Source organism: Brachionichthys hirsutus, chromosome 9 (assembly GCF_040956055.1).
Source record: "Brachionichthys hirsutus isolate HB-005 chromosome 9, CSIRO-AGI_Bhir_v1, whole genome shotgun sequence".
NCBI classification, from domain to species: domain Eukaryota; kingdom Metazoa; phylum Chordata; class Actinopteri; order Lophiiformes; family Brachionichthyidae; genus Brachionichthys; species Brachionichthys hirsutus.
The window spans coordinates 3,503,602-3,528,876 of record NC_090905.1 but is presented as its reverse complement, the minus strand read 5'-3'; the positions used below and the strand labels follow the sequence as shown (position 1 = coordinate 3,528,876).

Below are 25,275 nucleotides of genomic sequence, written 5' to 3'. Positions count from 1 at the left end.
GGCACTAAGAAGCACGGAAGGGATTTGACCTCAATCAAACACGCGATCACATCCGCTTTCTGCTCTCAGCCCCTCAGATAATGACGGCAAACCGTCTCAGACCGACGGCGATCCCTTGCTGCTGGTTGAAGGGAGTCCTAAAGATGTCAAGGGGAGGGGCCCTGTTGTAATCCCTTTATAGCATGTGAGGCGTCTTCACGGAGCTAATAAGGTTTATTTCCTGTTATCCTAAGCACCTTAGCCGACCGACAAACAAAGTCTGGTCAATAGCAGAGGGCACAATCAGCGAGCAACAGATTGGACACAGATTTACTATAGCGAAGGGACACATGGTGAAAGAAATACTTCACTGCCGTGACAGCAAACGTTTCTACCGACTCCTGCAGTGGGTTGATGCCTTGTTGTCATAGTGAACACATTTGAATAACAAGGAAGCAACACCAAATGGGAAGTTTCCCACCATCTCTAGCAGGTCCTGGGCGGGGAGGAGGGTAAATGCTGATTGGATGCCGCGTGTTCCTTTGGAGTCACCCCAGCCCAGCAGATGTTTTTTCTCCGGCAGAATCCGCTGCCCTTTCAAATTGCTCCATCATTCTCTCGAGGTCAAAGGCCTGAGGATGGGGAGAGTGTTGTGAGGGGGGGGAGAGGGTAAGATGGTGGTGCCGCTCGCCTGGAGGCCAAAGGGCACTGAACCAATGAGGAAGGAGCAGGGAGTCATGTGCTCCAGCTTGTTCATCCAAAGTTATTCGGCCAAGTTAAAGTTTAACCACAGTTTTCTGAATTTCACTGCAAAAATGCCAAAATGAAAAGGAAATACACGAGGAAATATAAAGACAATCAATAAAAGAGGCAACAATAATTATTGATTTGTATATTTTTTATTGTTGCTTCTTTTATTGATTGTCTTTATAGTCCCTCGTGTATTTCCTTCTAATTTTGGCACTGTGGCTCCTGTGTGGTTGAGAATGTAAAATCTTCACCACAGTCGACTTCAAGCTGAGAGCAGCTGCATTCCTGACCTGCATTTCAAAGAGCAAGGAACACACACACACCACACACACACACACACACACACACACACACACACACACCTCAGATATACACAACACACAGTTCAGTGTGTCAGTGGACAGCAACCTGATTCACTTTAAATTTACACAAAAAAACAAAAGAACAGCAAAAGTTGTTTTGTTTTTTCACACACTTTGAACTTTATATTTAAAAAACACTCCGGCAACACATTCTTAAGTTCTGCATAATCTGATCTTTGCGTGTTCTTACGGATCACAATTTTACACAACGCATCCCACATGGTCCAAACTCCTCTGCTGCAGATACAGATATAAAGGAAGGCATTAACAGAACGCAGCTTAGTGTGACTCCTGATAACCTCTTAGCAAACAAAAAGCCTCTCCGCGTGGGTTCAAACAGGCTTATGTTCACATTTAAAAAGCTGAATTTACCTCACTGACAGAAATCCTTCCTTTTCCTGACAGCTTGTGTGAACTGACCTGACTTTAAAAAACGATCCAGAATCTTCTTTACGCAAATCTTCCTCAAAATTTGAAAGAAAAATGCACACACCCAAAATCAGATTTGTTATTTGTTAAAAATATTATTACACGGAAATGTGCTGTGTACGAAAGACACAGTAAGGAACAGAAGGAAGAGACGTAATATCATTTGAATGTGTGGATAAAACTTTATGATGTTTAACATTGGGCAAACAGAAAGTGTCAGAAATAGTTCTGTAACCGCCTCATCGCCACGCAGCGGAGCGGTCTGTTCAAATATCAGGCGGGAGAGAAAGGTAAAGAAATCAGAAAGGTGTAATAATGCATTTTACGCCTCTGGAAGTCTGGACAAAATAACCTTAGCTTGCGTTTATCACATCTACGTGTCTTTTGCAGGTCCAGCTTCTTGGCACGCGTGTGATACGCTTTAAAATATGCACATAAAAACACGGCCATCCAGGATACAGCAGTCTGCCGAGCACGCCGACCTGAGTGCGTGCAGCAGGTGTGAAGCTGAGGCGGCGGCGTATCGTATAACCTTTTGACAAGCTGCTCGCCGACAACAACAGGCCCTCCCCTTCACTGTTGGGTCAACAGAGATGGAGGAATTCTTTAGGATCAGAGTGGAGTGGAGAACATGAGTGCATGTCAACCCGTGGGGGCCCCCCTCTTTGTATTGCAGCAGGGTTAGGGTTAACTCCCCCCCCCCCCCCCCCGTTGCTCCCAGGCTGGCCCGGGGGTCAGAGGGGAACCAGCAGCCAGTCGGGCTGCCTGTTCGCTGCATGGCTGCAGCCCACGCCTGCTCTTTGACTCCGCTGGCCTTATAAGGCATCCGGCGCCATGGCAACAGCAGGGCTTGAATAGCAGTGTCAAATCCCTGAGCACACAGACACACGTTCTCGCTCCCTGAAGGAGGCAGGGACCCGAGGAGGACTGAGAGGAGCCGGAGAGGAGGCGATGAGGAGGCGATCTCCGGGCCGCCCTGCACTGAGACGTCTTGTGTGTGCCGTCGTGGTTTCCCTGCACTTGTTTGGCTAATTTATTCCTGCTGGGGCCGGCAGAAAGAAAGGCTTAAAGGGGGGGGGACGAGAAGAGAAGTGAAGAGTGCAACAGTACACCCTGACAGGGAATGGCCTCTGGTTGTTATTGCTGGATGGACAAGCACTGACAAAACAGGCGAAGGAGGAGAGACGACAGCGAGCGGCTCTGAGAGAGGATTTCTCAACTCGCATTTTTGTTTTCAGCTTGTTTTTTTTGTGGGACTTTTAAAAGTATCTGGAAACTACAGGGACGAGGAGAAAATATAATTTCACCCCAGAGGAGAGGAAAACGTATTTGAAGATTTACGCTGACTCGGAGTCAATTTCATCTGGAGTTCATTTGAGTCATTGCGGTGTCGCTGGACTAAAATACCTCCTTTAAAAGCTAAAGTGACACTATTAAAAAAGAAAAAGAAAACCACGTTTCCAAAATTCCGCATGACTTTTTCTTCCTTTCCTTTTTTTTTCAGGACACATGACTGAGCATTTCCGGAGCAAACTCTTGTTTTTCCTTTCCGTCCTGATCATTCCTGCCTCCGCAACAGGCCAGACAAGTCAACAGTGCGTCTGGACGAGGACTAACCCAGATGATCTGATAACACCTCTGCACAGCAGGAACTGGTTGGACTGGTTTACGAGTCGGAGCAGAGGGCAGGGACGTTAACCCTGCCTGAAAGAGAGCCGCGATTCATTTTCCTCTGACTCGCCTGTCCTTTTGGGAAAAGTCTTGCACTAAGAGAGGGGCAGAGCTTCTTTCTCATTTGCAGAGCGGCTGTTCTGTCCCTCGAGACCATGTTCAGGGATAGGTGAGGTGCCGGAGAGAGAGAGAGAGAAAGTGAGAGGGAGGGCGAAGCGGAGAAGGAGTCAAAGTGTAATTTATTGTTTCCTGTGAAAAGAGCCGGGCTGCGCCCTTTTCTTCTGCCTGAACTCTGAACCGTTCCACGCGGGTCCGAAGTTTCCTCAGACCTCGAGAGCCGCCGATCAGGGGTTGGGGGGGGGGGGGGGGGGAGACAAGAACAGAGAGCGGAGACATTAAACAAGATAAAGACAACAACGCTGGGAAGGACCTGCAGGTCACTGCAGCCAGACGGTGAAGGGGAGAAAGGTCACAGCGAGGCGGTCCGGGAGTCTCGCTGCCGCTTCCAGAGATTCTGCAGTCCAGAACCGGATCCGCCGCTCTTGGTTTTTGGACGTGTTGCCGATACCTGGACGCTGGGGGGGGGGGGGGGAGGGACAGGGCGGGGCTGTGTATGATCCACTCGGGAGGCTGCTCGTCTCAGAGAATATGGCCATGGTGAGCGGGGGATGGGGGAACCCCAACGGGGATACGAATGGACTCGGGGAGAAGACTTACCTGAGGAGGGAGGAAGAGGAGGGCTCACCTCAGGCCGGAAACAGCGACGTGGACGTCGGGGACGAAGACAAGGCCTGCGTGTTGGACTGCGTGGTGTGTGGAGACAAGTCCAGCGGGAAGCACTACGGGGTGTTCACCTGCGAGGGCTGCAAGAGCTTCTTCAAGAGGAGCATCCGGAGGAACCTCAACTACTCCTGCAGGTAAGGCCTGCTGGGAAATGAAGTTTTGTAGTTTGAAGGCAATGCATGAAGAACGTGTGTGTTTGGCCAACAACTTTAAAATGAACTTTTTTTTGCACATGGAAAAATCATTCTACAAAACTAAGCTGATTTAAATGCGTTCTATTTCAGAATAGTAAATCACAATACAAACATACAGTTGTGATAACGCAAGATTATTGTGTTTAGGTTCAGTTGATGAATTCTGCACATTGATAAATACTTATTGTAGTGCGTCACGAGTATCCAATAAAGAACTTATAGTGCTGATAAATGCCAAACGTGTCCGTGCATGTGAGTAGAGGAAAATGTCAGCATGTTTTTTTTGTTATAAATTTGCCTTCATAAAAGAGAGAGAGCGCATTAACCACGTCGCACTCCGGAATGTTATGACTTAACCTTGAGATAAATCTCACCAACAGTCATAGAAGAGGGCGGGGGGGGGGGGGTAAAATAAAAGCCCTGAAGGTCAGGCATGTGAGGGCGGCTTGCTTCAGAAGGTCAACATTCCCATTATTCCTCACCATGCAGAGGCGAAACTCAGCGCTCTGATAAAAGTCCCAGCGTCAGAACAGAACGATTTCTTCACATGATAACCGGCTGAGTCTCATCCTGCTGTAACAGACAACACCAGGGCGGGGGGGTTACAAAGGTCACAGCCTTGATGGTGCTCACCCAGTTTACTCATCACAGGGCTCGGAGAGAGACTTCGCCTCCGTGCTCATTTCCTGCTTTGCTTCTCTTGCGCAGATCAAACCGAGAATGCCAAATTGACCAACATCACCGCAACCAGTGCCAATACTGTCGCCTGAAGAAATGTTTCCGCGTGGGAATGCGCAAAGAAGGTATCCAAAGCTCTACAGAGATCCACGTAGCACGGCAGGGTTTTAACGGATTTTCACAGCTGGAAGTGAAAAACTGCTAATCTGTGCCTGGGATTACTGTTGTGGTCGGGATTAAAACCAGTCACAGCTTCACTGTTTTCATTTATACACATTAGCCAGGTTTCCCGTAGCAACATGCAGGCTTTTTCCATTAAAAAAAAAAAAAGAAATGCTCTGACAGGCTAACTTTATACTCCCACGCAAAAAGCAGAATGTAGAGAGACAGTTATGACTGAACAGCAAACATTGTGGAGCGTTTAGCAGCTGAAAGGCCAAAGCAGCGCTAAAAGAGCGAATATTACAATTCCACATTCAACCCTTTCCCAATAGTAGTGTTGCAAACATGTTGATGCAGAACAACATATCAGCAAAATGTTGACTGATTCGTTTTTGGAATGTTTAATCAAAAAAGGCATTCCCGAAATGTTACCAGAGTGACCAGCCGAACTACAGACTGGAGTGAGACTGTGACTGTAAATGTGGTTTAATTCAAAAAACAAAAAACATGCAGAATATATTTCCATCTGTAAATGAGCAGTGTATGGATGTAATTTCTTGGACACTGATTTAAATGTGGAAATGCTGAGAAGCTTGTTGCCCTCCAGAGACCGAAGAATCAGTGCCTGCAGGATAGAGTAGAAAGAGGAAAAACAGAAAGAGCTCATTAAAAATGCAAGTTCTGCATCCAAAATTACAACAGTGAGGAAGTAACAGTATTTTACATGAAAAGTATTACAGTTTATGTCTTGTGGAATGGCCCCTTAGTTATTACTAACATGATGTGTTTGTTTTTGACACTGCTGTAGGTTCTATAGGTCAATAATCAATCAAGTAGTATTAGCTAGTCAGTAAATAACTGCAGCTGTCAAACTAGTGCTCAATATTAAATTAGTGTAAATTACATCAGAAACCTTATGTACTAGAATAAAGGCATTTAGTTACTTTCAAATCAATTATTCCTTTCATTCATCTACAAGTCGTCAGCAAAGCAAACACAAACAAACACAAACAAACAGGAACAACGTAAAAATAAATAAATATCAGAAATGGCAGGTTTGCAGAGGAAGCGCTTCGCTTAGCAGAAACAGCCGCTGACATTTGCCAGTGATCCGAGCAAAAATATTTATACTGTCAACCAAACATGTTTTGACCCCGGCGCTCGAGCTCAGGGCAAAGAAACCACGTTTGATCCGCTTGACAATAAAAAACAAAAAAATGCACGTGCAAGTGTCTCTCTTAAAAGCGCATTTGTCTGAAAGGTGGGAACTTTTCTTTTCTTGGAAAAATGTACAAAATCCATTTCTGCAACCTTCAAATCTACTGTTCTACAATATCAAAAAAAAAAATGTTTTTAAGCTTTTATCAGTTATTTTTTGCAGATGTGGTTTTCACAGAACAGTAACAAACGTCCTTTATGAAAACTTCGCTTTAGATTTCTTTAGAAATGCCAAAGATTTGTCCATGACCTTCAGAACTATCAGTCACCGAATGGTTAACTCAAGAGCTCAAAGAGCAGCAGAGCGCCGCTTGCCTCCACCGAGGTCATTTCACATTTCCCTCAATTGCAAAAGACGTTGAGGCATTGAAGCCTGATTTCTGCTAATAGTCATTGGAAGGCGATTTATTGGTTTGTGTCATTCCAAGCAGAGAACAGGCTAATAATTAAAGGCAAGTCAAGAGAAAGATATTTACGGTGTTCATGCAATGTTCCAGATAAATAATAATAAAGCTTCTCCCTTCGTTCGTGAACTTATAAACAGTGTTTTCATTTAAATGTATAACAAGAAGGGAGCTCAGTTTCCCCACTGACATGAAGGTCACATGTCATAAAGTCACACATTAAGACCACATAAAAAAAAAAGGGAAATTAAATTCCTGGATCTGCCTTTTTATCCAGATCCACGTGACCTCCGGCGGTTTCTGGTAACAAGTTTTTACCAGAAACCGTCGGAGGTCACGCCCACTAAACGTGTGGCGAGGTCACAGCGTTGAAAGGAGAAGCGCTTCTACCACGAGGAGCCTTTGAGAACTTGTTGAATGTCAGTGTTCACTGACGCCAGACACAAATCAGTCAGAGACTAAACTAAGCAGACGCCCGAGATTAACAAGCCGCTTCTGATTCTCACTCCACTCCCACCTCGCAGCAGTCCAGCGGGGCCGGATCCCTCCCTCTCACCAAGGCATCAGTCCAAACCCGCTGGCGGGAGGCGCTGGAGGTCCAGCAGCAGGTCACGTGGGCTCAGACTACTTCAACGGGCAGCCGGTGTCGGAGCTCATCTCCCAGCTCCTCCGGGCCGAGCCGTACGCCAGCAGCCGGTACGGAGCCCCGTACAGCCAGGCACAGATGCAGGCCTCCGCGAGCGGAACCTCCGTCATGGGCATCGACAGCATCTGCGAGCTGGCAGCCCGACTTCTCTTCAGCACCATCGAGTGGGCCAGAAACATCCCGTACTTCCCAGAACTGCCAGTTTCAGAGCAGGTCAGTGAAGAGAGCTGCTTTTTCTTTCTTTCATTTTTACATTCCCTGTTTTGAAAATCAGATTTTATCCACACACACCTGTGGGCAATTCAAATCATTTGCATGTTTTTGGTGGTGGGAGGAAGCCAGAGAACCCATGTGGGACGCAGGGAGAACATACAAACTCCTCACAGAAAGGCCCCAAGTGGGATTTGAACCTGCGACCTTCTTGCTGTGAGGCAATGGCGCACTGCGCCACCGTGTCGTCCCACGCAGTAAAACCGCTTGGGGTTAAACTGACCCCCGGAGGAACAACAGCGTGCAATATGTGTTCAGAACATTGAATAAACTATCATCATGATATTTTTATGCTTCAATTGTCCCCATCAAATTAGGAAAAACCCTGAAATATAAGGTGAAAAGCGAAACTATTCTTTTTTTCATAACCATTTAATGATGTCAAATTGACCCCGAGATTAAGGAGGGTTAAATAATGAATTTAGGTTATGATGTCATAGCCATTAATCATGACTCATTATGATTCATTAAGCCTTTGGAGGTTGTGTTTTTGTCATTGTTTGTTCTTACTCTTGACAGGTTCTGAAAAAAATTCAATCAAATGAAGTAAGATCCCTGAGACGCAACACTTTCAGCTTGAATCCATCGTTTGATTCTGACCCTACAGGTGGCGCTGTTGAGGCTGAGCTGGAGCGAGCTGTTCATCCTCAACGCAGCGCAGTCTGCTTTGCCCATTCACATGGCTCCTTTGCTGGCGGCGGCGGGCTTCCACTCGTCGCCCATGTCTGCTGAGCGCGTCGTGTCCTTCATGGACGAGGTCAGGGTCTTCCAGGACCAGGTGGACAAGCTGAACCGGCTGCAGGTGGACACGGCCGAGTACGGCTGCCTCAAAGCCATCGCACTCTTTTCACCGGGTCAGTTTAGCACATTTTGTACGAGGTTATCTGAGCGATGGCGCTTGCCAGGATGTCTTTCCTTTCAAATGAGCTCCCTTACTGGGAACCGAAACAACTGAGGCGTTAAGTTTCAGAGCCGAATTCAGGTCCAATCCCAGGGAGCCTTTGATTCGGCTAAATGTGACCTCTGACCTCATGGAAGGGACACAAACCGTCTATCGATGCCACTTCCACGACCGCAGGAGGGGGGGGGGGGGGGGGCATGTGTAAATAAATTGAAAGAACTCATCGTGATTAATCAAACGGTGCTCGCGTCCTTTGCTTGTGTTCTACAGATGCATGCGGTCTGACCGACCCGGCCCACGTGGAGTCCCTGCAGGAGAAGGCCCAGGTCGCCCTGACGGAGTACGAGCGGCTGCAGTACCCCAACCAGCCTCAGCGCTTCGGCCGCTTGCTGCTGCGCCTCCCGGCCCTGCGCGCCGTGCCGGCCAACCTCATCTCCCAGCTGTTCTTCATGCGGCTGGTGGGAAAGACCCCCATCGAGACCCTCATCCGGGACATGCAGCTATCGGGGAGCTCCATCGGCTGGCCCTACGCATCCGGACAGTGAGCTCCACAGTGAGACGGAGCGAGATCAGGCTGGGAGGAATCCGAGCTGATGGGGCTGGAGCATTTGTGAACGTGGCGGAGAGCTTTATTAGCATTAGCTCTGTAAAGTTTGGTTTATATATTTGTGGATATACGCTCCATTTTGCTCTGACCTCAGTCGGATCTCTCTCTCTCTCATTCTGGACGATAAACCGGGCTTTAATGAAGCGTAAGACTCTGACATGAGGCCACGTGCCTGTACTACCTCGTCCCACACCAACCCCCACGTGACTCGGATCGAGCCCAGGCTCTGTGCGAGATGTCGCCATCTATAGCGCCGAAACAATGACAAGGCATGGATGTTGTACTGTATACAAGATAAGACATTTTGTATGTTTTAAAGGAATGGCTCAACATTTTGAGGAATGCGTTTATTGGATTTACTTGTAGATATCAATGAGGAATTTCCTACTTCCTGATCCATACTGTAAATATGAAGCTCATGATGGGAGCTTTTAGCTTAGCCTAATATAAACACTAGAAATGGGGTGAACCAGCTCCTCTGATGCTACAGAATCCACCCAGCAGACAATAGTTTATCACGTTTGCACCACTTTCAAGGCCAATAATCAATTATTTTGATGCACATTGACCTTATTTTTAAAAATCTTATTTAAAAAAGAAATACAGACATAACAATTTAAATATTTTACCTAGAGTTAAGTTAATCGTTTCTTCTTTCTAGTCCTCATGATAAACTAAGCTAAGCTATCAGGCTGCTGGTTCCATATGCATTTTGCCAAACTGTTGAGCTATTCCTTTCTCAGAGCATACCATAATATAATGTTCTTGTCACAGTAATCGGCGAGAAGTGTCGAATGTACTCAAACACAGCCTGGCGCTTCAGACGGTCACAACCCTGTTGAGCGTTCTTACCTCAGGTTTTATAGATTTCAGATAAAGATTGTTTTAATGAGCTCGAGGGATCAAACGATCTTTAACACAGAAACTAGTTATTTTTCTTTTCATTTTGGTCTCCATTTGAAAGAAGTGCATACTCAAGGTACGACATGTGTTGTTGTTTTGGTACTGATATAAAAGGTTTATGACACATAACCATTCAATGAAATTGTATCTGAAGTCCCTTTATATTACTCAAAATGAAATAAATAGTTTGGCAATTGGTAAATAAAAAATAAGCCATGAAATAGAAACCTTTTGTGAAGCGGATGAGGATGAGGATGGGGTGAGCGTTGTCTTATCGCTGGATGAGACAACTGCCATCGCTGAGATTGAGTGTTTCTGTTTTTGCCAAATTAAGCCACTGGAAGAAAAACAAATTGGGCCGTTTTTTAAAAGACGTTAAATAATAAAAATGCCTCTGATTCCTGATGCCAACAGTTCACTTTGTGTTGTTTGTTGGAATATACAATACAGCAATCTGATTGTGTCCCTTTCTGTTTAAAAGAAGCATGTTTCTATCATCAGGCCAAACTTGTTTATTTTATTTTTTTTAAAAGGTGCATAAGGTTATTTTAGCATTTCTAGAAATAAAAGTAGGACGATTTCCTTTGTGTATTATTTAAGAACCAGCAAACGCATTTGTAAGAATCAGAAATACTGCCGGTAATTTTAATGTCAAATTTACTTATTGGGATTGTTGAAATAATTTTGGCAATGATTTGTTTGATAAAGAAGAAAACATTTCCTCCAATCTAAAATAATAATAAAACACATTTTGAGAAAACTGCCACATGTTTTTTTATTCTTTAACCAGTTTTAGTTTAGTTTCCTGCAAGTTTGAAATGAGTCAAGAGTTGCTCCTTCATACCAAGTGCAAATAAATGTACAGTGTGTTGTGTGTATATCTGATATTATACAGTATATTGGTGAAGGATCTTCACAGCCGTTTACCAAAAGAGGGCAGCAGCAGCTCACGCTGAGGCTGAGCCGTCTCTAATCGTCCCGCTCAGAGAGACGTCTCTGCCGTCCCTGCTGGACGCTCGCTGGAGACGCAAACCCAAAGCCACAGACTAGGAGGAAAAAAGAAGGAATGGTCTTGGGAGAATTAGACAAGTTTATTACTAAACGTAATACTTTTTAGACATCACACCTTATGGCAGTTACAAAAAAAAAATTTTTATCAAAGAAATTCATACAAAAATAAAATGGCTCGGAAACGGTTTGTAAAATGACAAAAATGTAATAAATGTAATCAACAATAAATTGATGACGTTACACAACTAAGAGTTGGGATTAGCAGATGATCATTTTCATTGGTGACAAATCAAATGAAAAGTGTAGCTTATAGAGACAGAGCACGATTTCCAGTTTGCGGAGTAAAACATATAAAAAATAATCTCACTGATGAATTTATTTGCACAATCTGAATGACAAATGATTAACGAAACATGCTACTATGAGTGTTAAATGAACAAGCTCTTTTTGTGTAGAAGGAACAGGACACGCTGAACGTGTTTACAGCGACGCGACGCATCGTCTCATTGTTCCTCTTTGTCTGTGGCCCTTTTTCGCTCTCGCTGCCTTTGTGATCAGCATCAAATTCTTAGTTGAGACTGAAACCAGGACACAGATAAACGTAAAACGCACTGATTTTAAAGTTAAATACTGATGCAGACGACGTCGTTAATTTGTCACGGAGAGAACACGAAGCCAAGGGTTAAATTAAAATGCGTCTTTGCTCACCAACAACCCAGCGAGCTGTCTCTGTCTCTGCCATTCATTGCTACGTTCACTGCGTACTGTTCCACCTCTTATCTAGCCCAGATAAAATGAAGAAAAGTTTCTAATCTGGAGCGCAACCAGTCACCAAACCAAACACAGTGTTATCACGTTCTGCTGAGGGTCAGGCGACTTTTAAACAAACGCCCTCCGCTTCTTCTTTTAGAAGAAAGGGCAGCGTCTGCTGTGGAAGTGGCAACGGCTGAGGAACTCTGTTCCAGTTTGTTCCAGTAAAGAGTTAGTCAGTAATACAAGATGATTATTATTCATGTCATACAGTACGCCCCCTACGTACGAGTCTGCAGGTCGCTTTGGTCTCAGGGTCTTTGTGGCGTTGTGGAGTGTCTCTTGGCCTGTGTCTGTGTTTGCTGTGGAGAGCCCGGAGCTCAGTGGACCGCCTCGGCGCCTTCATGAGTGGTTCTTGTCGTAGTTTTTCACCATGCCTTTGATGTGGAACAATTTGTGCCTCAGCCTGCGACACTGTTTCTTCTTAGACTTGTAGTCTGATGTCTGCCGAGCGGAGAACACAGACTTCATGCTACTAAACGGTAAACGTAGGATCCCTCATTGACGGTTAGGACTGGAATGAATTATTTAGTCATGGCAGACAGGGAATATTTGATTTCTTTAGCTTTTAAAAACAGCAATGAATTGCTCACGAGACAACATTTTGAAGCCTCATTTGTGACAATGAGAAGCAACTTAAAGAGGAAGTGGTTAAAAGTCTGTAAATAATCATATCCAGGTGTGTGCTGGAATAAAAACCTTCAGCAGAGAAGCGCTCACTTTAGCTTTTCTAGTTTACTAGTCTTTATTATGGAGTTTATTAACTAAATATATCACCAGAGCTTTTTCCTCACCTGCTTCAGATCCTTCAGCTGGTTGTATTCCTCTGCTGCAGCCTGCGGAAACAGAAGGAAGAAACATTAGCGATGGCCCTTCCTTCACAGGGACAAAGCGGACCCCTCTGTGTGTGAGGCAGTGAAGTTTTGTATTTCAGTGTTTGATTTTCATTTGTTGCCACTGAAGCCATCGATCACATCAATCCCAAACATTCTGGAATTCTAGTTGATCTTTATGAAACGACTAGCTTCTATCTGACCTGATATTTAGCCGAGGTGTCGTCCGCCGTGTCCAGCTGCCGGCCGAGTTTGATCAACTGATCGTTGATGTCGTCCATCTCGGCGCACAGGCGCTTGTATTCCCTGAGGTCGGCATCGAATTCTCTCTTGTATTCGTGTCGCTCAGCATCGGATGTTATCTCCGGGTAGGAACTGGGTGAGGACAAGGAGAAGGGTTAAAGATCAGCATCAAAGAAAATCAACATATAAAAACACAAGAACATCACACTTTACAGCCGGTGATGAGGTCATCGAGTTTACGACTGAACCACAGGAACACAGGTCGAGGGCGTGAACTGTAAATGCTGGTTTCAACAGAGACCTATAACATGGAAGCCGTCCCCCGATGTCCCAACGCTCATAAATGTTTCACACAAATCTGATTCTTCAAACTGGAAGGTAAACAAGCAAATAAACAATCCTTGTGGAGGTAATAATGGCTCCCGGCCAGACAGGCAGATCAAACCACAGCCAAGTATATTCTCATAAACTACATTTGCTCCTACGCTTTGCACCTTTGGCCCAATTCGCTAAATATGTCAAAGTACAACTCATGTGAAGTGGAATGCCTCGGAGGATTAGCGCCGCTCCTGGACAGGGTGAAGCATAGAGAATACAGACTTTCCACAATTTTCTGCTTAACTTTGACCGTTTATCTACCGTTCTCTGGCGGCGGCGGTGAAAATGTTCCTTCTTAAGCTCATTCAAAACAAAGAATGAAGGTCGTGTCCTTGCTGCAAGCTGCATTCTGCCTTTTAAGATAAAGACATTTCCATCGCTAATCCAGAGGAGCTGCAGCAGTCCAGCTGAATTCTCACCTCGCCCACTCCTCTCCGTCAAGTTCATTGGCGGTTTCTCCTCCTGTGGTGTACTCTGTCTCGTACTGGGACTCGTCCAGCTCGGGGTTTCGTCGGCCTCTCTTGCCCCTGTTGGCAGAGGGTTTACGGCCCCCGCCGGTCTCCTCTGAAGGGCTGGAGCTGGTCCCCCCTCCATGAGAGAAGACTTCTGACGGTCTGCTGGTGGTCTTCTCTGAATACCTGCAGGGCCGGAACATGAGTGATTTGTTTATGTCGCACAGACCTCCTTCCAAACAAGTTGAGTATTCTACATTCATACTTACTTACTAGTTTATATTTAAATCAAGGGAACAGCTAGACAACAATGGAATTAGTAACTGTACCTTTCAAATCAGAAATAATATGTATTCCAGATTTCTGCATCTTTAAAGTGCCAACCCAACAGAAACTGTTGTTTAAATTCATTGACAGAAACAAATACTTCAGGATAAATAAATCTTTACTACAAATCTCCTCTACCTTCCCTTCTTCATGTTTTTCAGGCTGCCTGTAGAACCAATATCCTGTAATCAGACAGCATGAGGCCTGCAAGGCAAAATCCAGGGAATGCTAATTTCTCTGCTGCTCATAAAATGCATTGCTGCAAGGTCACTTTATCCAGACGTTGTAAAACTGTCCTTGAACCCACAAAACAAATAAAGCAAACGGCAGCATTAGATAAATATCACTGTGTCCGATGGAAACAAATATTTAGGGACACAAATCATATGCTCGAAAGTCAACACCCTGAGCCGCTAATGATTACTGTTGCTCACGCTGGACAGTCTGGCGGCGTGCCGCGTGGAGGCCCTCGGGGACCAGGAAGGAGGAATCATGCTCAGGTTCGTGAGTTTGAAGGGATTTGTTGGGGAATCCAATTCCAGCTGTGCAGATATTATGAGCTCTTATAAAGCAGGCTACATTATTGACAACAGAGAGCGCTGCCATTCTTCAGGATAGCATTCGTCTACCCATGAAAGTCTCGGCTATGTTTTCTTAGTCAGAGAGGAAATGACCAAATACTAGGTCGCTTGAACCAAATTAAAATCCTACACAAACTGTGCTCGCTTCGTTCCACGCTCATCAGGTCGTTCAGAAGCGTCCAACGCACACTGCTGCACTAAGTCACACAAAAACAAGGTGTTTGAGAAATCATTTCTAGCGTCAAAGAAAGGCAAATGCATTTGTTTGCAATCATCCTGTCCTTTTCCTGCCTCTGAGATTTCTATGAGAGTTAAAAACAAGGGAGAGTTAATCCAACAAAGGCTCAAAGGTCACACACAGAGCACCGTTTGTGGGCTTTAAAACAGAGCAGTAAACAGATATTACTTGTGTGAGTCACATGGTTCGATTTGTTTTGCAGTTTGCACACTTAAATGTAGAGCCGACTTTCCTCATGAATTCTTATCACTTTAAAGAAATCGCCTAATATTGGACTTTCTTGGTCACTTCCTGCAGCTTCTAAGACAAATATCTAAACTTGTAAATTCTCTGTATAACATTTAAAACTCTTTTGAAGACTGATCTTGCAATTATACTGTAGCTATATATATAAATGTATCCAACTAAATGTGATAAGGACTACTGGGTCATCCGACTCATCCTACATAACTGTGCTCATTGCTTCTAGTAGACGCAGTGACTTTTGTTGGTAAATATTTGTTTACATTTCTAATTTTTCCCTTTGACAATGCAGATCAATCATTTGTGTCCTCTCAAAAAACATGTGATCTAGGCGTCTGAGGAAACCTGTACACCCACTCGTTGTTGTCGTACTCTTCCTCATTATAGGAGCTGCTGTCCGCTTTGGCTGGGGGGTAGGCGATGACGCTGTTGGCTGAGGCGTTGAGCAGACCGGCTCCCTTCTCCGACACCAGCAGGGTTGGAGCGTCTTGAACGCTTCGGCTCTCCTCGACATTGTTCACCTATGAAAGACACAAAAAAAACACAAACATCTAATGTCAAACACCAGAAGCTCCTACAGGCTTATTTTCTGAATGATCTTTTGAAAGAAATTATTATTTTTCTCATCGACAGAGTTGTAATTCACGGCAATTAGTGCTTAAATTTTGAAAGAGTAGTCAGGCATGTAATTGGACAGCACAGCCCAACTCGCCAGTGAAGTTTGGGGTCGCCGTGCTTGAAAAGGTCAAGAGAACAAAAACAAAAGATAACCCGAGGCTAACTGTTAAATAAACCAAACATTAACCATAAACACTTAAACTTTAAGATCTCGTTTACGGGATTTCATGAAGAATTGTCCATTTGTCGTAACCAAATCACAGATTAAACGTCTCCATAGAACAGTTTCTACACATTCACAGTAAAACCCTGCTAATTTTAATGACGATAGGCTCAATTATATTCATGCTGTGTTCTATTCAGAAACAACTCTGTAATATCTGTAGTCCTGAGCTACTTGCTCGGATGCGTCTTTGCAGACGGGTCATAAATAGCACATTTAGCCAATGCTGATTGAAGATATCCAATAATGTTCCAAGCTTTGCGTTCACCTCTTCCTATTGTCCCATGAACACCTGCAACGGCTGTCCCGCTTTCTTTCTTCAAACAAAAGGAAGCCACGTCTGTCATGTAAATAAATGTAATCTGTATTTTCAAGTCCTTCCTGTGAGGTCATTCGGTCTGCACGAGGGAATTCCACACAATGAAGGCATCGGGTCGGCCTCCTGCCTCCTCCACTTCCACTTCCACTTCCACTGGGCCCAGCAAAGTCATCAATCATGACCGAAGAAGCCATTTAATTGTTTTTTTTTGTGTGCAAATGTCAGGGTTGAAGGGTTGAAATGTCAAAGCTAAACTTGAAATGCAAATGCAAATAATTGTCCTCCAAAATAAGATATGGCATGGACTACCCCCTCACAAGAACGCATGAATATTTGCTACACGTGTTTTTACCATATAAAACCCGTACATAATATACATGCTACCTGCTTTCTTGGGTGTTATTTTACTAAGAGGTCTCCCGACTGCTTCAAAGAGCGGCAGCAGAGCCTTACAGGAGCCGAGCCCTGAAAAACAATAATCACGCTGGGTGGAGTGCTGCTGCTTGAAAGAATCTCAACAATGTGAACGAGGGAAGAGGGAGCAAAGGAGACCCGGGCAGAGGTTGGAAAGGTAGAAAAGGCACAGTGAGTGAGCAGGAGAAAAGGGAGTCAGAGCAGAAAGGATTCAAACTCAGGGAGGGTGCGAGGGAGGAAAAATGTCTTATTATGTAATTTTAAAAATGTCTGATTCAATAGCAAATAAACACTCGAAGTTGCAGGCATGAAGGAGATGACACTAGTATATGTTATAATGCTGCACAGTTTACATTCTCACAGGTTCATTCTCCATCTGGATGTCTCGATGCGCGTCTTTGAAGGCTCCTCAGGATGCTGGCACTGGTCTGTGCAACACTCCAGCGCTCCCAGTACACAGTCAAGAAGGCAACTGTGATGACTTCAGCCAGCGGACCCAATTACCCCCCCCCCCCTCTCTCTCTTCAGGACGCGCTGAATGAGGCCAGTGTGTGAGGTCATCAGAGTATACCAGGCCTCCCTGAGCCCAACAACAGAGATGGTTCCAGTCTCATCCCGACCGCAGCCCGAGGCAGTTAGCCCTGCGCTTAAAGCCAAAGAGGCATGAACTCATTCTGTGGCACGGCAGGCAGGTCGCACGGCAACCCAGCAAATAGATTTAGGGATGGATACTGTTGTAAATTCTTTATTGTGCTGACAGTAAATGTGACGGCATCGGCGAGCGCGCCCCTTTATCAGACACTAGCGCTCTTTATGGGATTCACTCCGGGCCTATCTTGTTCGATACTAGCACACCTCTGTGAGCAGAATGCTATACCCCACTCCCTGTGCGATCCGGCGTACCGCAGGGTTGCAGTTCAGGGCTTATCAGAGATAAAGAGTGACTCGCAGCTATTTTTACATCGTTTACAGACAAATCTGAACAAAATGTCACGGCAGTCCTTTAAGAACAGGCGATATAATGCATATTTATGCATGGTGCGCATGTGGCCTTAATAAAGTAAAGCAGTTCGCTCTCACTTTAAACAAGTTATGAGTGATAGACGGATCTCATGGGGTCAAATAGCAATCGTTTTTAGCTTTCCTACTATTTTCCTTTCCTTTAACATGCACGGCAGGCTAAGCTATAGCTAGCGGTCCCACCATGATTGGTGGCGTGTTGACATTTACAGACTTAAAAGACAAACTCTCCAGAAACCACCTACCCTGCTTACTATTTTCACAGGTGGTTAATAATTATCGAGAGTGAAACCAGCGAGTAGATCACGAGCAAACAATTTGCTGACTGCTATCAGCCGTGACCCTGAACAAAGTGATTCGGCCAAAGGAAGCTCAGTACAGTAATGTGACCGTTTCCCAGCCGGAGCCCATAAACGCTGTCTATCTGTGCTCTGCTCGTACAGCGATGGGTTAAATCAGGAAGTCCTCAGGAACGTACACTCCCATATTTAATGCTTATGCATCAGCAGCCGTTCCTCCGACCTATCTTTATGACCGGTGACCTACATACTTACCTACTCTGCAATGTAAAAAACAGGTAGAACCGAACCCTCCACGCAGAAAGACACGGCGCAGTTCATCGTTTAATCATCTAATCAAATCCGACAGCGAGCGCTGCGTTCAATCAACTTTCCTCCAGCTGGATTTAAACTCTCGCTGACCTGGTTCATTTGACTACATGCCGTGCGCGCGCAGAAGTCAGGGTCGAAATGTGATTTCTCTTTGTAAATCCCCTGTAAGCCCGGTCTCTGTCTCACCCATTCCTCTACGTCTCTGCCCTCCGAGGCCTTTCCGCCGGCGAGAGGCTGTTCCCAGTGGATGTTTGGTTTCCCGTAGCGCCAAATCTTCCCTCTTGTTTTTTGTGCAAAGAAGGCTGCGACGCAGAAGGCGATGACAACCAGGAACCCACACACCATGGCGACTCCCTAGAAAAGCAAGAAGGTTGGAATTCCGTCAAGGAGATAAGGGGCATGCGAAAAGCTGGTTTAATCTGGAACAAGGACACAGAAATCGATCAGAATGTGTGGCTCAATTCAACCCAACATGGTACAGTCGTTCTATGATATCATAACAGAGCAGAGGTGATTGAAAATAGGGAACGATCATCTGCTTAGTGTGGCAAAGTGTATTTCTGTCTCACATTTCAAGCATGTGCTTCAAATAAAAAGATGTAGGATCAAATGATTTGATTTACATTCATTAAATTTGAGGATTTTACTGCCCAATATAGATTAAACCTAGATTATTTCATCTATTTCAAATGATCCTGAAGCGGGTCTGGGGGGGGGCAAACCTGCTGCGTCACATTAGAAACTGATTCAACCCCCTGAGATCCACGAATATGTTTATAAGAAGGTTCAGACCTCCTGTGGGTCCACAAAGCAGTAGTGGTAGAGGTACTGGTTGTACATGGGGAAGCCCCCCACTCCCCCCATCTGTGAGTAGCCGGTCTGGTAGAGGTTCTGGCACATCATTAGCATGGGATTGTACATCATATTGGAGGAGCTCTGGGCCATTGGGTTCACCCCCACAATGTAGACAATGCTGATGATGCCCTGTAAAAACACAGCCGTTAAAGAAAGTCTGATCGGATTAGGTCTCACAAACGAAGTATCTGCAGTATTTTTAAATACTTGCAGCATAAACATCCTTTAAAACATGTGTTTTAAACCCACTGGGATCTGAACGGCGTTAAACTGTGTCCAGAGTCCGGCTCCCGATAATATTTCTGGTATTTAAGTTTTATCAAAAAGCACACGACCTGTTCACAACGGAGCCGGGAGTTTATCACGAACAGCAACGAGAACGTCCAAATGTCAGGCGTCAGTGCGGAATGCTCCCGCAGGAAAATGCTGCTCTAATCTAATTGTGCTAATTCAGCACACATCAAAAAATGTCAGAAATGTTGAGGCCTGATATGAGCAAGGCTGAATATTTATTCCATTAAAAAACATTAATTATTTAAGTACACTGTCCTCTCTTTTATTAGCCTGTTTTACATTTTAAGGTTTCTGTTTTGTTTTTGATAATATTTATCAGTTTAATGTTTGGTCAGTGTGTGTATTTGTTATTACACAACACAATGTGCATTCTGAGCCTCTTCACAATAACCTGCTTCTAAACATAAAGTACACGCCAAGAGATCTCCCACGAGACATTCTGAGGGAACATTTAAAATGAATAATCACTCATAGAGAATCCAAAAACAACACAGGAGCAGAGTGGAACACTCAAAATGAAGTCTGCACAGTCTGAAAGCTGTAAAGGCGTCTTACCTGCAGGACGGCCATGACGACGCTTGTGATCAGCAAAGCCAGGAAGAACTTCCGACTCCGGACGGCGTTCGATTTAGAGAAGCTGGCGATGAAGAAGGACAGCGCTCCGATGAAGTTGATGGCCGCCATGGCAATCATGGCGGTTTTAGCCGAGTACGGTGAGATGTAGGAGCCGGCGCCGCTGCCGTAGCCCCCGTAGCCACCGTAACTCCCGTACCCGCCGTAGCCCCCGTACCCTGAGCCGTAGCCCCCGCTGTAGCCGCTGCCGTAGCCCATTCCCATTCCCATTCCATACTGCATGTCCCACATGAGCGTGGAGGCCACGCAGGCGAATATGGCCACGCACAAGATGATCACCGTAGCCAGCATGGCCTTGACGATCCCCGGGGGCGACAGCCATTTGTAGAAGTGCTGCGGTTTGTCCTCGGCGTAGTAAGACCCCGGCGGCGGAGGGTAGGCGTTGTAGTCGCTCTGAGGGCCGTGGAAGCTGCCCGGGGGGCCAAAGCCATTGTTGGGCGGTGGGGTGAAGGGAGGGCTGTAGACTGGTGGACTCTCGTAACGCTGCTTGTCAAACATTCTTCAGATACGTCCCAAACTGTAAAAAAAAAGACACAAAAGAAACGATGAAAGGGATTCTGAGGACCGTCAAAGCGTCCTGCGTAACGGTGGGACGTTGTCCCGCGCTGTCTTTCTGCACCGCTGATGTGGACAAACGCTACGTGGAGATACGGGAAAGTTAGGCGTGCCCGTCTCCGGTAATGCAACTTAGTAACAGAGCGGTGTAAATGTTTGACCGTCGTTTACGAGGCTGCCGGTTTGGTTCGTTGGTGCCATTTTCTCTTTCTGCCAAGTTGTGGAGATAAAGGTTTAAATAGATAAAGAGAGTAAATCTCTTATCAGACCATAATCTGGATTATGATCGGACATGCTTTCCTGCGGCGACAGAAAATCTAAATATTAGACGAATGACTTCAGCTTTGGGGAACCAGCCGAGTCAGACAAAGTGGCGATGTCGGTACCAGGAAGGGGAACCGAGCCAAAGAACAATACTTTCCTTTTTTTCCTCTTCACAGGCTGTAGGAGTCTCTCTCTCTCTCTCTCTCTCTCTCTCTCTCTCTAGCCTCCACCATGTCCGGCCAGACTGAATTTCACATCCCAACCTCCCTCTGAACTTGTTGTTGACTTTCTGTTACAAATCTTAGATAGCGACATCTAAGGCCAAAGTGTGGACCACTTAACAATGGCCATTCTTCTGCGGAGAGCTCTGCAGGGACCGGGTTTAAAAGGTTTTTATTAAAAAGTGTGAAACATTCAGGGTCCAAGTAGTGAGTCATCAAGTGATACCTGTCTATCGGTCTCACTGAGCCCGGTCTCGCAGCGGCACCACAGACAGACAGACAGACAGACAGACCTTGGCGCTGCCCACCGTCTGCTATTGTGGGTAATAACTTTCTGTTCTTTATGAGACTCAGCCAGAAGAGGACTCGCCTCACTGCCTCCATCCCAGATACCTTCCTCCCCCCCACAACTTCTTGTCTTTGTTTTGAGAGCAGGAGGAGCAAACGTTACGGCTGCTCGTCTCGGGAACAGTGTTGCCATGGAGTTGGGGTGGGAAAAAAAAAGTCGGGCCATTGTCCAGAGAGCATCAGACAAGGGCTCCTCTGTGCTGCTCCTAGCTGGAGGGAGTCATGACAGAAAGATAGTGGGGACAGGTGGACGGGCAGCATCAGGTGCTGTAGTTATTTGTGACTCTTCCCAAATTCCCTCAACACAGGGTAGCTTGGCTCAAAGCATTAGCTGAATACGCAGCAGCAGCAGCCAGAAGGACTAGCAGTAGTAGTTGTAGTACTTTTAGTACAGCGGTATTTGTCTAATTCTGGCTCACAAATCTCATTTCCAAGCTGGGCAGCATTTGGGCCTCAGTCACGGGTCAGGCCAAACACCCACCAGCAGCAGACTGGACTCCACAACAACACAGAGAGCCTATCATCTGCTGCTGGTGATGGAATTCCAGTCACACAGTCACATGCTTCACATCTGTCAGAAACAGTTAGACCCTGCCCAATGGAGGCCGAGCGCCTGTAATCAGGCAAGACTTCCTGCCCAAAAGCGCCCCGCTGAAAAAAACCTGTGGGAAAAAAACTACAAAACTACAAAACTACAGCTGGGGCAGCGTGACCGGGATCACAGCGGTGCTGCGCCGGAGGAGGTTCTGGAGCTCCGGGATCACACCGGTGCTGCGCTGGAGGAGGTTCTGGAGCTCCGGGATCCCACCGGTGCTGCGCTGGAGGAGGTTCTGGAGCTCCGGGATCACAGCGGTGCTGTGCTGGAGGAGGTTCTGGAGCTCCGGGATCACAGCGGTGCTGTGCTGGAGGAGGTTCTGGAGCGCCGGTATCACACCGGTGCTGCGCTGGAGGAGGTTCTGGAGCTCCGGGATCACAGCGGTGGGGCGCTGGAGGAGGTTCTGGAGCTCCGGGATCACACCGGTGCTGTGCCGGAGGAGGTTCTGGAGCTCCGGGATCACACCGGTGCTGCGCTGGAGGAGGTTCTGGAGCTCCGGGATCACACCGGTGCTGCGCTGGAGGAGGTTCTGGAGCTCCGGGATCACAGCGGCGGGGCGCTGGAGGAGGTTCTGGAGCTCTGGAATCACACCGGTGCTGCGCTGGAGGAGGTTCTGGAGCTCCGGGATCACACCGGTGCTGCGCTGGAGGAGGTTCTGGAGCTCCGGGATCACACCGGTGCTGCGCTGGAGGAGGTTCTGGAGCTCCGGGATCACACCGGTGGGGCGCTGGAGGAGGTTCTGGAGCTCCGGGATCACACCGGTGCTGCGCTGGAGGAGGTTCTGGAGCTCCGGGATCACACCGGTGCTGCGCTGGAGGAGGTTCTGGAGCTCCGGGATCACAGCGGTGCTGCGCTGGAGGAGGTTCTGGAGCTCTGGAATCACACCGGTGGCGTGCTGGAGGAGGTTCTGGAGCTCCGGGATCACACCGGCGCTGTGCCGGAGGAGGTTCTGGAGCTCCGGGATCACACCGGTGGGGCGCTGGAGGAGGTTCTGGAGCTCCGGGATCACACCGGTGCTGTGCTGGAGGAGGTTCTGGAGCTCCGGGATCACAGCGGTGCTGCGCTGGAGGAGGTTCTGGAGCTCCGGAGCTCGACAGCATGAACATATCGTCTAATATTGATTATTATCGGCCCACTTTGTGGACCGATGGAGAAGATGCAGCCAACTCAAGCAGGGATAGACGCAAAAGAAAAACGTTCCTTCACTGCGTATTATTGTTTTAATGTTTTAAAGCGTAAAACCACAACTGTTGTTATAACCTGTGGGGTATAACGAAGTTATAACCAGTTATAACCAGTGTGAACATCCTGCACAGACTCAGAAGCAACTCCAGGCGAGGAGAGGAGGAAGACGGTCCATGATGAAGAGGATTACTGCTACAATAAACACTATTATTGTTAAAACACACGTTTTAATTCGTTCTGCTCCTGTTTCTCATAGTTAAATCGTTTTAAGACGATTCCTTTATGAATAGCGAGTTTTAACATTAGTTTATTGTTAGCTAGCTAGCATAAGTGAGGGGGGGGGGGGTCCCACCTGTAACTACAGATGTAACGGTACCGCTCAAATCACTCACATACTTGTTCTTATTTTTTTAAACAGCTAAATAAAACACATTCATGCCCGTTTAGTCATTTATAACACTATTAAATTCACCTGAAACCGACGTCACGTCTTACCTGAGGGTCGTTGAAGGCGAACAATGTTACAAACTTTGGCGCTGCAGTTTCCTGTCCCTTTCCTCTGAAAGTTTGGAACAGTTGAGAAGTAAATAGAATCTGTCCGACAGAAAATGACAATATTTATACTGATAATACTAAAATAAAGCTCTAATAACTCAGAAAATAGCTATTCGAGGCTGGCCTGGAACAGCGAGTCCCTCTCGGAGAGCAGCGTCCGAACAAGTGCTTCGTCCCGTCCGCGGTGATGAGGCTGACCGCACAACACCGTCACACCGCCGGGCTTCGACCGCCAGAGGTCGGCCTGGCTGCGTTTTAAAACAAGCTGAACCGGACGGCTAACTGTCAGAAAGTCACGTTTTAATTTCAGTAAGTTAAATTATTTTATTAACAAATAAATAAAGTCAAAAAAGAAAGAAAGAAATTAATCTCAAATCATCGCTATCGTAATCTTCCGCAGGATAATATAGGTCTTGAAGCGCAGTCATTTCCGGCAACAAATAAACACTTATGGGGTTAATAATGCAGTTACCGGTATATATTATTTATATATAATATAAAAGTTTGGGGTCTACATCCAAGTTGAATCAATTCATTGTTTGTTTCTGTCTGTAAAAGTTGATCCCATCCATTACCCTCAAATATTAAACACATTTTATTCCTGGGTCAATCTGACCCGATATTTGCCTTCAGAAAATGATTCACAGAAAATTGTTGACCAGGTTTTTCTGTCAGAGACTTTGTTTATGTGTTGAATGAATAAATGAATGAATAAATAAATAAATAAACAAACCCTTGAACTAGCGCTAACATAAACTGATAAATACTCTAATAAAAGATACATTTTCTCTCGACATGCAACGTGGTTAGGGTTATAATTTAGGTTTAGTGTAATAAATTATAGCTCATATGTGTAAAGCTTCGAGTTAACAGGACAGGGAATAACTACATATTTTCAAAGACTCAATGCGGAAGTGAATAGGACTGCCAAAGACACTCATTTTCTTATTTACAGAAACAGCCCACAATTCATTATCCAACTTTTCCCCAAATTAACTCAAACCCATAACTATAGAAGGGAAACGACATCAGCAAGAATGGCACAGCTGGATCAACACGTCTGGGAGCAGTTCCGGACCAGTCAGCGATGAATCTCGCGAGAACATCTTCCACAGACTCGGTAGAAAATCCTCTGGATCCACTGGTTGTGACGGTCCATGAGGAGGAGGATTACTGCCGTAACCGATGGCGATGAGGAACACACCGATTCCCGGTGTGAGGAGCTTTTGTTTGACCTCTTTGTTTTTATTACAAAGTTAACATAATCAAGTTATTAAAATTACTTCTGATATTTAGCGCAGAAAATGATCCCGGATGGATTTTATCCAACAACCTCGACTCCCCAGTGTCGTGGTTTACGGTCATCGCTCATTACAACCAGTCTTGTGGAATCTAGAATGTAAAGATAAATGAACCGTGAATGATGAATGAAGGCCGTGTTACAAACTGAGCTGCGAAGATCGGTCGATAAAGCTTATCAGTCAAATGAAGG

The 25,275-nt window shown here is 45.9% G+C and overlaps 2 protein-coding genes across 2 annotated transcripts; one reads left to right on the top strand and one right to left on the bottom strand.

Moving 5' to 3' along the window:
- Positions 1-3,839: 3,839 nt before the first annotated feature.
- On the top strand, positions 3,840-8,992 carry LOC137899170 (nuclear receptor subfamily 2 group F member 6-like). Its single transcript, XM_068743190.1, has 5 exons — positions 3,840-4,108; positions 4,877-4,971; positions 7,155-7,489; positions 8,154-8,400; positions 8,718-8,992. The coding sequence occupies exons 1-5, from the start codon at positions 3,840-3,842 to the stop codon at positions 8,990-8,992; spliced, it is 1,221 nt and encodes a 406-aa protein (XP_068599291.1).
- A 3,128-nt stretch (positions 8,993-12,120) lies between these two features.
- On the bottom strand, positions 12,121-20,558 carry si:ch73-61d6.3 (occludin). The gene is made up of 8 exons (XM_068743686.1): positions 19,983-20,558; positions 19,071-19,262; positions 18,465-18,632; positions 15,431-15,594; positions 13,652-13,870; positions 12,815-12,986; positions 12,573-12,614; positions 12,121-12,222 (listed from the first exon to the last, which is right to left on the bottom strand). Exons 1-8 carry the CDS (start codon positions 20,556-20,558, stop codon positions 12,121-12,123), a joined length of 1,635 nt encoding a protein of 544 aa, XP_068599787.1.
- Between the last annotated feature and the right edge of the window lie 4,717 nt (positions 20,559-25,275).